At 42.5% G+C, this 13,657-nt stretch overlaps 1 protein-coding gene across 1 annotated transcript in view; it reads left to right on the forward strand.

Annotated features, from left to right (window-relative positions):
• Positions 1-4,208: 4,208 nt before the first annotated feature.
• CBL (Cbl proto-oncogene) overlaps positions 4,209-13,657 on the forward strand; it is a 115,784-nt gene continuing 106,335 nt past the window's right edge. Inside the window, exon 1 of the mRNA XM_045838929.1 lies at positions 4,209-4,745. Within this exon, the coding sequence (XP_045694885.1) occupies positions 4,506-4,745 (240 nt within the window). The 5' untranslated portion in view covers positions 4,209-4,505. The remainder of the gene's footprint in view (positions 4,746-13,657) is intronic.

Genomic DNA, 13,657 nt, shown 5'->3' on the forward strand with positions numbered 1-13,657 from the left:
CTTTTTTTTATTAACCCAGTTTAGAAGTGAAAATAGGAAAGATCATTTCAGTACAGCTCTGTCTTTCTTTGAATAGGATCACATCTGAGAGTTTTGAAGAGATATAGAGAAGAGAAGGGCCCCTCCCCAAGCTTTATTCAGATGTGAGAGGTCATTGTGTATTGAAAGAAATATGGCTTACTACAGCAGAAACTAAGTGCAAATTATACTATTCCATTCTATACAGGTTGTAGTAAAGATAATTCAAATTGGAAGTCTTTAACCAAGCTAAAGATTTGTAGATGACCTAGACAAGCTCAGCTCCAAGGGTTTTTCTTTTCTTAAGGAAAAAAAATTATTGACTTCTGGCCAAGATGGAGGTGTAGGTAGAAACACTGTGCCTCCTCAGACAACCAAAATAAGGACAACAAAAATTTAGAAACAAAAAAACACCCAGTACTGACAGAAAACTGAACTGTATGGAAGTCTGACAAACATGGAGTTAAAATAGACACATTCATCCAGACTGGTAGGAGGGACGGAGTTGGGTAGCAGAATGGAGAGAGGTCACAACAAAAAAAGTGGTGGCTGGTGGACCCGCAGGTGTGCAGGTGGCAGCTGGCGGAGCCTGGGCGCAGGGTAGCAGCAGGTAGACCCAGCGAGGTGGCGGATTGTGGAGGGGCATGGTGCGCAAGGTGGCTGGTGGACCAGGCAGTCCCACATTCGTGTGCAGATAAACCAGGCGAAACTGGGGAGCGACAGACTGCACAACCCGGGGCTCCAGCTCTGAGAAATGAAGCCCCAAAACCTCTGATGGAAAACACCTGTAGGAGTTGAGGTGCTGGGAGAGACTCCCAGCTTCACAGGAGAGTTCATTGGAGAGACCCATGGGTTCTAGAATGTACACAAGCCCACCCACACAGGAATCAGCACCAGAAGGGCCCAGTTTGCTTGGGGGAAGCAGCGGAAGAGACTGAAATCCAGCAGAGAGTGGAGCAAGCACTATTGTTCCCTTTTGGATTCCTCCCCCACAAACAGTGTCACAAAATAGCATAGGTTGCCCTGCCCTGGTGGACACCTAAGGCTCCGCCCCTCACTATGTAACAGGCATGTTAAGACAAAAAAAAAAAAAGGCCTAAACAAAAGAACAGATCAAAGCTCCAGAAATAATGCAAATAAGCGATGAAGAGATAGCCAACCTATCAGATGCACTGGTTCAAAACACTGGTGATCAGCATCCTCACAGAATTGGTTGAATTTGGTCACAAACTAGATGAACATATGAAGGCTACACTAAGTGAAATAAAGGAAAATGCACAGGGAACCAATAGTGATGGGAAGGAAACTGGGACTCAAATCAATGGAGTGGACCAGAAGGAAGAAAGAAACAACCAAACAGAAAAGAATGAAGCAATAAGAATTCAAAAAAAAAATGGGGAGAGGCTTAGGAACCTCCAGGACACCTTTAAATGTTCCAACATCCGAATTACAGGGGTACCAGAAGGGGAAGAGGAAGAGCAACAAGTGGAAAAGTTATTTGAATCAAGTAATAAAGGAGAACTTCCCCAATCTGGCAAAGGAAATAGACTTCCAGGAAGTCCAGGAAGCTCAGAGAGTCCCAAAGAAGTTGGACCCAAGGAGGAACACACCAAGGCACATCATAATTACACTACCCAAGATTAAAATGAAGGGGAGAATCCTCGAAGCAGTAAGACCTAAGGAGGCAGTTACCTACAAAGGAATTCCCATCAGACTGTCAGCTGATTTCTGAAAAGAGACCTTACAGGCAAGAAGGGGCTGGAAAGAAGTATTCCAAGTCATGAAAGGCGAGGACCTACATCCCAGATTGCTCTATCCAGCAAAGCTTTCATTTAGAATGGAAGGGCAGATAAAGTGCTTCTCAGATACACTCAAGTTCAAGGAGTTCATCATCACCGAGCCCTTATTATATGAAATGTTAATGGGACTTATCTAAGAAAAAGAAGATAAAAACACGTTCACTAAAATGACAGCAAACTCACGTTATTAACAACCACACCTGAAAAAAAAACACCCAGAAACAAACTAAGCAAACAACTAGAACAGGAACAGAAGCACAGAAATAGAGATCACGTGGAGGGTTATCAACAGGGGAGTGGGAGGAGGAGAGAGGGGGAAAAGGTACAGAGAATAAGTAGCATAGATGGTAGGTAGAAAATAGACAGGGGGAGGGTAAGAATAGTATGGGAAATGTAGAAGCTGAAGAACTTTTAAGTATGACACATGGACATAAACTGAAGGGGGGAATGTGGGTGGCAGAGGGTATGTAAGGTGGAGGGGAGTGAAGGGGGAAAATGGGACAACTGTAATAGCATAATCAATAAAATTAAAAAAATGAAGCTAAAAAAATTTTGAATTTATTGGGGTGACATTGGTTAATAAAGTTATATAGGTTCTAAGAGTTAATTTCTTACCTGTACCCCAGTAAATCTAAATTTGACAATGAGGAGAAAAAAATTACCCTTGTGGTACCTACTGTGAAGGACTGTGGTAAGTGTAAGAAATAAATGGTTATGGAAATTTAAATATTTTATTTATTTTTTAGAGAGAGGGGAAGGGAGAGAAACATAAGTTGTGGTTGCCTCTCACATGTCCCCCACTGGGGACCTGGCCTGCAACCCAGGCAAGTGCCCTGATTGGGAATCAAACCAGCGACTACCTGGTTCACAGGTCTGCACTCAGTCCACTGAGCCACACCAGCCTGGGATAGTTATGGAAATTTAGAGGAGGGAAGGATTGTTTCTTGCTGGAATGTCTGGACACTATTTGAGTTGAGTTTTGAAGAATGGATTGGATTTTAGTAGCACACCTTAGAGCAGAGGGAATGCCCTGAGTAATGGTTATGAAAAAAAAAAAAAGTAAAAAAATTGTGGTATTTTGTGACATGGTAAGTCACCCAACACAAGATATAGGTATTATAGGTATTATAAAACTGCAAGGTAATTTGGAGTTACATCATGACTCTTTATTCAGGAGGAATGGGGAGTGTTTAAAGTTTTTTTGTGATGCTGTCAGAACTATAATTTAGGAAAACTAGTCTGGTGGCAGGATGGACTGGAGGCAGTAGGACAACTAGTGAGGAAAAAGTTTCAATAGGGCAGGGGAGAGAAAAGGAGGGTCTGCAACAAGGCAGGTGATAAGTTTTGACCATTATCTAAGAACTTTGTCTAGATTCCTAACTCTTTCTAGGTGTCCTAACTCTTTCTAGTTAGGAACTAATGAAATTCTACTGATAGGAAATTATAATGTTGACTTCAAAGGCCTTTGAATTAAAAAAACCAGGAAACCTGGTCGAAGGGCTCTTGAGTTCAGGGGTATTTTTTTCCCCTTTTACAGGAGTACTTGATAAACTTAATTCCTTAATTAGTCAAGGGTTTGTGGAAGAGCCAGGTAGGAGGAGGATCTAAGGTGGAACTGAGTACTTATTGGCACACCAGGGTCTGCAAGTTTCCTGAGGCTCAGAATTAGCAAAGGTCAGGGCACTTCCCTCTTTGGGGAAAAGTTATTCCAACGGAACTCTTAGATTCAAGTGGAAGTAACTGGGAACTGCATTCTGTTTCAGACAAGTAACAGGAGCTCCTTGGGCTAGGGCTCACAGCTATCTTACAGTTTCTGCGGTGCGGGCCTGGTGCTGGGGGTGCGGGCCTGAGGTGCAATGCTCTGAGCAGGGGAATCTTAAGTGCATACTCAGTTCCCAGAAAAGGAACTAGTGTTCAGAAGCCAAAAAGGGGGAAGTGTTTTGTTTTCAGAGGTCAAAGGTCTTGGAAGAGGAGCTCACGGCTTGTCTCAAGCCTTTCTGGGGCCTAATCTGTTTCCAACAATTTTCAGCATTCACATTCCTGTCTTTGGGCCAGACTTACTGATGAGTTTAAAACCAGGGAGTAGGGAAATTACTTCCCTTTCTCTCCCACAATGTGAAGAAGCAATTTCCTCATTGGCCTGACGTGGGCTAAAGACTTGACGTTAAGATTTTTTCTAAGGCTTAAACACGTCTTAAATATTCCAATGACCCACACAGGGAACTTCAACGTACAGCCCACAGGGAAGATGGAGAGCTCGGCTTCTGCCTACTGCGCAGACTCCAAGCTAAACCCCGCCCCTTCCTTGCCCCGCTACTCCACCAGAGAGCCCCGCCCGGTCCGCCCCGAAGGTAGGGGTGGTGGAGGTGGCGCGGAAACTTGGTCGCGGCTTTTCGAGAGCTCGTGGCTCGGTTTTGCTACCTAGTACAGACTCCGACGCCAGTCTTCGCGAGTTTGGCGCGCTCCTCCCACAGCTAGCCTTGAGCTTCTCGAAGGGGCGCGCCCGCGCTGACTCGCGCCCCCGGCCCCGCCCACTCCGCTCCCTGCGGCTGTCCCTCCCTCCGCCCGGACAGCCAGCGGCGGTGGCAGCGGCAGGCTGAGGCCCCTCCTTCACGCCCTCCTTCTTTCCCTCGCTCGCTGCCAGGAGGAGCCGGCGGACGCGGCTGAGCCTTCTACGCTCTCCGCGCCATGGCCGGCAACGTGAAAAAAAACTCTGGGGCTGGGGGTGGCGGCGGCGGCGGTGGCGGCGGCGGCGGCGGCTCCGGGGGCTCGGGCTCGGGAGGCCTGATCGGGCTCATGAAGGACGCCTTCCAGCCGCACCACCATCACCACCACCACCACCACCACCACCACCACCACCTCAGCCCCCACCCGCCGGGGACCGTGGACAAGAAGATGGTGGAGAAGTGCTGGAAGCTTATGGACAAGGTGAAAGGCCTGCGGACATCCGCGGGAGGAGTGGTGGGCGTGGGTGGAGGAGCCGAGGGAGGGGAAGGAAGAAACAGAGGAAGCTGGGGGAGGGGACGTGTCATGGGAGGCTGGGGAGGCGAGGAGCTGGGGTAACTGGGCTGAAGGTGGGGGGTCATGGGAGTGGGGAAGAAACCGGGAAGAAGGGGGTTGGCTGTGAGGGAAGGCTGCGGTGGTTGGGAGTGGGGGGAACGTTGAGGTGGTGCGATTGGGGTAGCGACACAAAAGCGGCTGAGGTGAAGGTTAACTGGGAAGCCACCGGGGCGGAAGTATAATGGGGGGTGCGGAGTCTGGGGCTCTGTAAGGGGCATAGGGATGTCGGTCATGGAATTGGCCTCGGAAGACAGGCGGGGGATGAGGAAGAGTATTTGAATCACCGGCTAGGGCTGTTAGTTGAATGAGGAGTAGAACTCTTGACTACGGAACTTAATTGCTTTAGGGGCTCTGATTGAGACCTGGGGTCAGGCCCAATCTGCAGGCAAAAGGCATTCTAGTGTTTTTTTTTTTTTTCTTCCCCTTATTAAGATGTAACATCAAGATAAAAGAAACAACGATGTGTAAATGGGTCAAACAAGGAACTTTCCTCCACGTCTAGCCCTGGCTCGTTTTTATCATCAAAACATTGGATGTTATCCTATTGGTGCTTAGATGTGCACTGATTAAACCAAAAATTTTGGTTAGAACCATTATCTTGGAAGAGACGTATTGATTGAGCATTCTAAGCAGCAGATACTGACTTGTTTCAGAACTTCCTCCTTAACATACACTGCTTTATCTGAGTTCTACAATAGTTTGTGTAACGGACCCGTCTCCCTATTACAGGACCTGACTCTAAGCTTGTTTAATGAGTTTCTTTGATTACCTATTAAAATTTTTTTAAAGCAAGGTTGAAAAATGACACCATTATATTTAGCCTTTTTACGTTTGGCATTTGGGAGAATTTTACTTCTTTATAGTTGTGTCTACATAACAAAATATGGTTGTTAGTCTCAAGTATTGAAAAATTTTTAAGCAGTCTAATGATTTGTTCTGGAGAATTCAATACGGTATTTTCTTGATATTTTTCACATTATTAATTAATAACTTACTGTGCAAAATTTACACTGCATATGAAAAGTGATTAGAAGGATCTGGCATATTGTAAGAAAATGGTGTTATTTCTTCCAAACTAAAATTGGTTACATTCTGGCCGAAGGTTCCTCTTCTGAAAAGTTCTTAAAGGATTGTTTCAGATAAGAAACAAGTAATAACGATCATGAAGCACCTGGCAAATATAAATGTGCTATGTAAATGCTTAATAAGCCCTGTGTGTGAATTAACAATACTGTAGTGCGTGGTTTCAGAGCCATGTTTTCTTACATTAAATTGTTGATGTTGTAATTAATGATATAAGTATTTTTATGTTGATTATATTGGTGTTGCAATGCTCATTTCATTATTGCAATAAAACTATTATAGAAAGTTAGGCATGTAAGGAAACTTTAAATGCATTGGCATATTTTTAAAAATATGTATTCAAAATCTGAAGTTTGTAGGTTTACATTTTAGGGATTTACAGTTAGAACTAAAACGGTTCTCTTAGAATAGAAAACATGTTTACATTTCTAAATAGTTTCTCATATGAGACATTTGTATGCAGTGTATCAAAATTGTATTGATTAGAGACTTTTTCTTAAAAACTTTGATGAAACTTTTGAGTCTCTGGAAGGTAGTCCAAATAAGATCTTTCCTTAATTCTTACCCTTTCATCTCTTTAAAGTATGTGTATTGAATTTTTATTTCTTCTGCAGAATGTTTAAGTATTTGGGAAGAATAAAGAGGACTCGGAGTTTTGAGTGAAAATGATTTTTCAGGTGTTGATAGTTTCAAGAAAAGGAGGCTTCTAACTTTTCCATGTTTGCATAGGGAGAGGGGTGTTTTACTCTTGTGTTGCTTGTCTTGGAAGATAACTTTTAGTACTCTGTGCTCTATATCACATACTACTGGTTCTGCTGAAAGGAAAAATCAGTTCTTTCTTATGTATTAGTCTGATAGATTCATACTATTGGGTTGGCCAAAAAGTCTGTTAATGTTTTTTCTGTACAATGGCTCTAGTAGTGCTTAGTTGTCTTTAACTTTACTTGAAACAATTTTGTTAGATTGTATTATGTATGACAGCTGTCATGTCATTGTGCATTTAAAAAAACTTACCAAAATTGTGAATTTTTGTGCAGCCATTTTAATATTGAAGATGGAAGAAAATATGTAACATTTAGCTTGTTCTGCTGTATTATATTTCAAGAAAGGTAAAAACACAATTGAAACACAAAAAAGATTTGTGCAGTGTATGGAGAAAGTGCTGTGACTGATGGAATGTGTTGAAAGTGGTTTGCGAAGTTTCTTGGTACTATTGACATTTTGGCCAAATAATTCTTTGCCGTGGGGCTATCATGTGGGGCTTCCAATTGTTGGAAGATGTTTAACAGCACCCCTGGCCTCTATCCAGTAGAAGCTAATAGTGGGAGATAACTGACATACTCAACATATCCAAATCAGTAAAGTTATTGGTGAAAACAAAAAGTATGTCTTTATTTTATGGAAAAAATGTAACATACTTTTTGGCCAAGACAGGACTTTCCAGAATTTCTGAATACTTCCGTAGTGTTGTTAGGTCTCACAATCTCGTTTACTCTTGACGTTTGAGCATAGGTGTTGTCTCTCTCTCTCTCTTTTTTTTACTATTTTTATTCTTGAAAGTCTTAAATGTGACTTTCATGTGGTATAAGTGGTGAAGAACTGAACTGTCAAATCCATAAAATGTTTCACACCTGTTTTGTCTTTGTCATAGACATTAGATGAATATTATTCCAGCCTATTATTAATCTATTGATTTAGCATTGAGAATTTTTAGTCTTTTCTCCTCTGGCTATATTGGATGTATGCAGATGGAGAAGTTGGAGTGAACCATGGGTTCTGGTCAACGTAGGCCCAATTTACTAACCATTCATAGGCTCAATTTACTAATCTATTGTGGAACTTAAACTAGTTGGAAAAATGCTTGTGCTACTATAATGCTTGTTACTAAACAAAAGGTATACTCAGCTTCTAGTTTTTTTTTTTTTAACCAACCCAGTATATTGTGTAATATTTTTGTAAGCACTTGCGTGCGACAAGAATGGCTAGCAAAGAGACTACTGGACAGGGGAGTGGAGAGAGAAGTTACATAAATTACCTTACATGTAAATTTAGAGGTAGCAAGGTATTTAGTTTAGTGAGAGACTAAAAATTTCATTATGAAGTAGAGTGGGAGGTGGCAAACTTTTCTGTCAGGGGATAGATAGTAAATATTTTAGGTATTCTTGTCCACATACTCTGGCCAATATTCTTTGTTGTTGTTTTTACAATACTTTAAAAATGTGAAAGCCATTCTTAGTTTGCAGGTGTACGAAAAAGGGCCGTAGCCTGTAGTTTGCACATTTCTGAAGCTGAGTATCATTCTGGCAGAATTTTAGGTTTATACTGTTTTTATTTTAAATCAGCTAATATCATTAAAACATTAAGGTGTTGATTTTTATTTATTTCTAAAAAGATTGTACTTATTTTTGAGAAAGGGGAAGGGAGAGAGAAAGAGAGGGAGAGATACATCAGTGTGTGGTTGCCTCTTGTGTGCCTCCATCCAGGGACCTGGGCCACAACCTAGGCATGCACTCTGACTAGGAATTGAACCAGCAACCCTTTGGTTTGCAGGCCGGCACTCAATCCACTGAGCCATACCAGCCAGGGCAGGTGTTGATTTTTGAAAAAATAGTATATAATTTGCCCTGGCTGGAGTTGCTCAGTTGGTTAGAGCCATGGTCCCCAACCTTTTGACATCAGGATCAGGGACTGCTTTAGTGGAAGACAATTTTTCCATGGTCGGGGGAGGGCACGGGGAAAGGAGGTGCAGCCCAGGCCTGGGAGGCTTCTCTCTTCACTTGCTATCCTGCTGTGCTGCTCACTTCCTGTTGTGTGGCCATGTTCCTAACAGGCCACAGGACCACTATTGTCCCGGGGGTTGAAGACCTGGTTAGAGCATTGTTCTGATATGCCACGGTTGCAGGTTTGATCCCTGGTCAATGAATGCATAAATAAGTGGAATAACAAATTGGTATTTCTCTCTCCCTCTCTGCCTCTCCATTCTGCCCCCCACATCAATTAAAACATTAAAAAGGATATAATTTACTGGAAAATGCTTCTCCTTAAAGCATAAGTTGGAAAGAAGTGTTTTCAGCCTCAGATTTTGAAAACCCTTAAGTCTGGGTCTCCTAGGCAAGTCAAGGAAGGATATCTCTAAAATGTTTTATAATCGTATGCATCATTTTAGTCAGTTGAATAAGAAAAACAGTAAAATCAAATGATATTGCTTGAAACTTGTTAAAAAATCGTGTAGGGAGATGATTACCTCCTCAAGCAGCACATTCAAAGGTAGTTCTTGAAAGGTACCATATCCTGCTGGGGTAAATTTTGCTCTGGGGGAGTCACTCTTAATTTTTAGTTTTTTTTTTAAAAAGATTTTATTTATTTTTAGACAGAGGGGAAGGGAGAAAAAGAGGAAGAGAAACATCAGTGTGTGGTTGCCTCTTGTGCACCCCCTACTGGGAACCTGGCTCGCAACCTAGACATGTGCTCTCAACTGGGAGGCAAACCGGCGACCCTTTGATTTGCAGGCTGGCTTCAACCACTGAGCCACACCAGCCAGGGTTCTTTTTAAATAAGACCCTTTAACATTTCATGTAATATTGGTTTGGTAGTGATGTAGTCCTTTATGTTTTTGTTGTCTGGGAAGCTCTTTATTTCTTCAATTTTAAGTGATAGTGTTGCTGGGTAGAGTAATCTTGGTTGTAGGACTTTGCTTTTCATTACTTTGAATATTGCAAGTCAATCTCTTCTAGCCTGTAAAGTTTTGGTTGAGAAATCAGCTGACAGTCTTATGGGAGCTTCTTTCTAGGCAACTAACTGCTTCTCTTGTGTGGCTTTGAAGATTCTCTTTTAAATTAAAAAAATATTGATTTTCAAGAGGGAAAGAGAAAAATCGATTTCTTGTTCTGCCTATTTATGCATTTATTGGTTGATTCCTGTATGTGCCCAGACCCAGGGATTGAACCCACAACCTTGGTGTACAGGATGATGCTCTAACCAACTGAACTTACCTGGCTATGGCTGAAGATGCTCTCTGTCTTTAACCATTTGCATTTTAATTATGATGTGTCTTGGTGTGGGCCTCTTTGGGTTTATCTTGTTTGGGACTCTGTGCTTCCTGGACCTGTATGTCTGTTTCCTTCATGAGGCATGGGAGTTTTCCGTTATTTTCTTATAGGTTTTTAATTTCTTGCTCTCTATTCTCCTTCTGGCACCCCTATGATGCAAATGTTGGTATGCTTGAAGTTATTCTGAGGCTTCTTACACTACCACTCATTTTTTTTTTTTTTTACTTCTTTTTTCTTCTTTCTGTTCTGATTGGGTGTTTTTTGCTTTCTTATATTCCAGATCACTGTTTAGATTCTTGGCTTCAACTATACTACTGTTGATTTCCTTTAAATTATTCCTAACTTCAATTAGTATATCCTTTATTTCTGTCTGTTGTTTTTATGTTTTCTATGTCCTTTTTTGTGTTGTTGAAGTTCTGTTTTTCCCTTAAGTTCATTGCGCATCCATATAGCCACTATTTTGAACTCTGCATCTAGTGATTATTTCCATTTTGTTTAGTTATCTTTCTGGGATTTTTGTTCTGTTCTTTCATTTGGAACAAGTTTCTCCATCTCCTCATTTTGTCAGCCTCCTTGTGTTTGTTTCTGTGTATTAGGTAGAGCTGCTATGTCTCCTGGGCTTGGTAGTGTGGCCTAATGCATTATGTGTCCTGTAGGGTCCAGTGGCACACCTTCCTATTCTCCCAAGCTGGGAACTCCAGGTGTGTTCCCCTTCTCCCTGCAGTGTGGACTGTGTATACCATTCTGTTGTAGCTGAACCTTGATTGGTGTTGGAATGTCAGTGGGAGGGATTTACCCCTAGGTCAGTTGGCTTCAAGGAATGCCTGTGACCACTGGGGAGGATCACCTATGTAAGGGACCACCCCATGGAACAGGACTTACTTCAGTGGGGCTCTGGTGCCTGCTAAATCCGCTTATTGAGTGTGTTGCTTGTGGGGTGGTTGGGTAGTGCTTCTGTGTAGTCTGAAGCCATCTACCTGGTGCACTGGGTTTGGGGCCTCCCTGGAGGTGCTGGCCAAGGTCAGCTACCACCTGTGTTCTGCCTGGGACCACCCAACATGAGCTACAAAGCAGTCTACAGGTGGTTGCTACTTGTTCTGGGCTTGGAGGTGCCCAGGAGAGGCCAGGCTGTGAACCAAGGTATACTGCCTCTAGTGTTGGGCCTGGAGCCACCTTACCAAGAGGTACAGGCCTCAGCATGCCCTGTACCTCTTTTTTAAGAGATCTTAGGAGAGTCTGAAATATGAACCAAGACAGGCTATTTGTATGAAAAAGCCACTGGAAGCAGCCTGAGTGGGCCTGCAAGTTTCCGGGATTCACCAGGGTGGGTGAACAGTGATAGCCAGGTTGATAGAGTCTCAGATGTGGTGCTCACCTGACAGCTTTTTGGAGGTAGAGCTCATCAAAGGAACAAATGGCATCTGCCAGCACTTCTGTCTGGGATAAAGCTGTCCTTCCAGCTTTTGTCCTGATGCCAGGCACTTCATTTCCTCCCTATGTGTCCATGGTGCCTTCCCAGCTGCTACCTCAGGGAATGAACTCAGGGAATGAATTCAAGTAAGTCTGTACTTTGGTCCCTTTAAGAGGAACTGCCTGGGACTCTAGAAGCCCTCCATCTCTCTCAACCACAATCCCTGCTGGTTTTTACAGGCAGAGGTTTTGAGGATTTTTTGACACTGGAACTCTGGGTTGGTGCCTTGTGTGAAACTGGAATCCTTCACCCCTCAGGTTGGACCTCTACAGAGGAGATATCCCTCCTGATTTTTATCTGCTACATATGTGTATAGGACCAGCCTGCTCTGTGTCTCTGCCCCTCCTACCAGTGTCTAGGTGGCTCCATCTTTATATCCTTAGTTGTAGGATTGCTGTACAGCTGGATTTTAGGTGGTTCTGAATGATGGTCATTCGTAGTTTAGTTGTATTTTAGATGTGGTTGTGGGAAGATGCAAGTACCGCATTTACCTTTCTGCCATCTTGACCGGAAGCTAATAATCACTTTAAATGTAAATGGATTAAATGCTATAATCAAAAGACACAAGCTAACTGGATGGATAGGAAAACAAAACCCACATATATACTGTCTACAAGAGACTTCAGATGGAAAGACACACAAAGACTGAAACTAAAGGGATGGAAAAGATATTTCATGCAAACAGCAACAAATAAAAAAAAGCTGGGGTAGCAATACTTATATCAGACATACAGACTTTAAAACAAAGTCTATAATAAGAGACAAAGAAGAACATTTCATAATGATAAAGGGATCAATCCAGCAAGAGGCTATAACCGTGGTAAACATTTATGCACGTAACATAGGAGCACAAAAATATATAAGCAAATATTGATAGACATAAAGGGAGAGATCGACAGTAATACAGTCATAGTAGGGTACTTTAACACCCATTGACATCAGTAGATCTTCCAGACAGAAAATCCAGAGTGAATCAGTATCCTCAAATGAGACATTAGAACAGATGGATTTAATTGATATTTTTAGAGCATTTCACCCCAGAGCAACAGAATACACTTTTCTTACAGTGTACAGGGATCATTTTCTAGGAGAGACCACTTGTTAGGCCACAAAACAAGTCTCAGTAAATTTGAGAAGACTGAAATCATATGAAGCATCGTATTTCACCACAATGGAGTGCAAAGGGAACCTAGCTACAAAAAATAAAATAAATAAATTGAGAAGTACACAAGCACATGGAGCTTAAATAATATGTTACTATATAATAAGTTAATGAAATCAAGAAAGAAATCAGGAGCTACGTTGAGACAAAAGTGAAAACACAGGACTTCTGGCAAAGATCGAGGTGTAGGTAGATACACTTTGCCTCCTCGCACAACCAAAAAGACAACAACAAATTTAGAAACAAAAAATAACTAGAACTGCCAGAAAATTGAACTGTATGGAAGTCCAACAACCAAGGAGTTAAAGGAGAAATACTCATCCAGACTGGTAGGGGAAGTGGAGATGGGCAGCTGTGATGGAGAGGATTTGTGGCAAGGTGGCGACTGAAGGACCAGGCAGGCAGTCCCACATTTGAGTGTGGATAAGCCAGGAGGAACAACCGGGGAGCAAGACAGACTGCACAACCCAGGGTTTCAGTGTGGGAAATAAAACCTCAAAACCCCTGACTGAAAAAAAAACTGTGGGGATTCCAGCAGTGGGAGAAAGTGCCAGCCTCACAGGAGAGTTCATTGGAGAGATCCAAAGGGTCCTAGAACATACACAAACCCACCCACCCAGGAATCAGCACCAGAAGGGCCCAATATGCTTGTGGGTAGTGGGGGAAGTGACTGAAGGCCAGTGAGAGTAGAGCAAGTGGCATTGTTCTCTCTCAGGCCCCTCCCTCACATACAGCACCACAAACCAGCTATGTGGGTTGCCTTGCTACCCACTCACTTAGGTGAATACCTAAGGCTCTGTCCTTTACTACATAACAGGTGTACCTAGACAAAGAAGTATGGCCCAAATGAGAGAACAGATCAAAGCTCAAAAACAAAAAAGAACTAAGCTATGAAGAGATAGCCAGTGTACTAGATGTGCAATTCAAAACACTGGTAATCAGGATGCTCACAAAAATGATTGAGTATAGTCGCAAAATAGAGGAAGAAGTGAATGCTATGCAAAGCAAAATGTAC

Source organism: Phyllostomus hastatus, unplaced genomic scaffold (genome assembly GCF_019186645.2).
Source record: "Phyllostomus hastatus isolate PE091 unplaced genomic scaffold, TTU_PhHast_1.1 phas_contig_113, whole genome shotgun sequence".
Classification (NCBI taxonomy): Eukaryota; Metazoa; Chordata; class Mammalia; order Chiroptera; family Phyllostomidae; genus Phyllostomus; species Phyllostomus hastatus.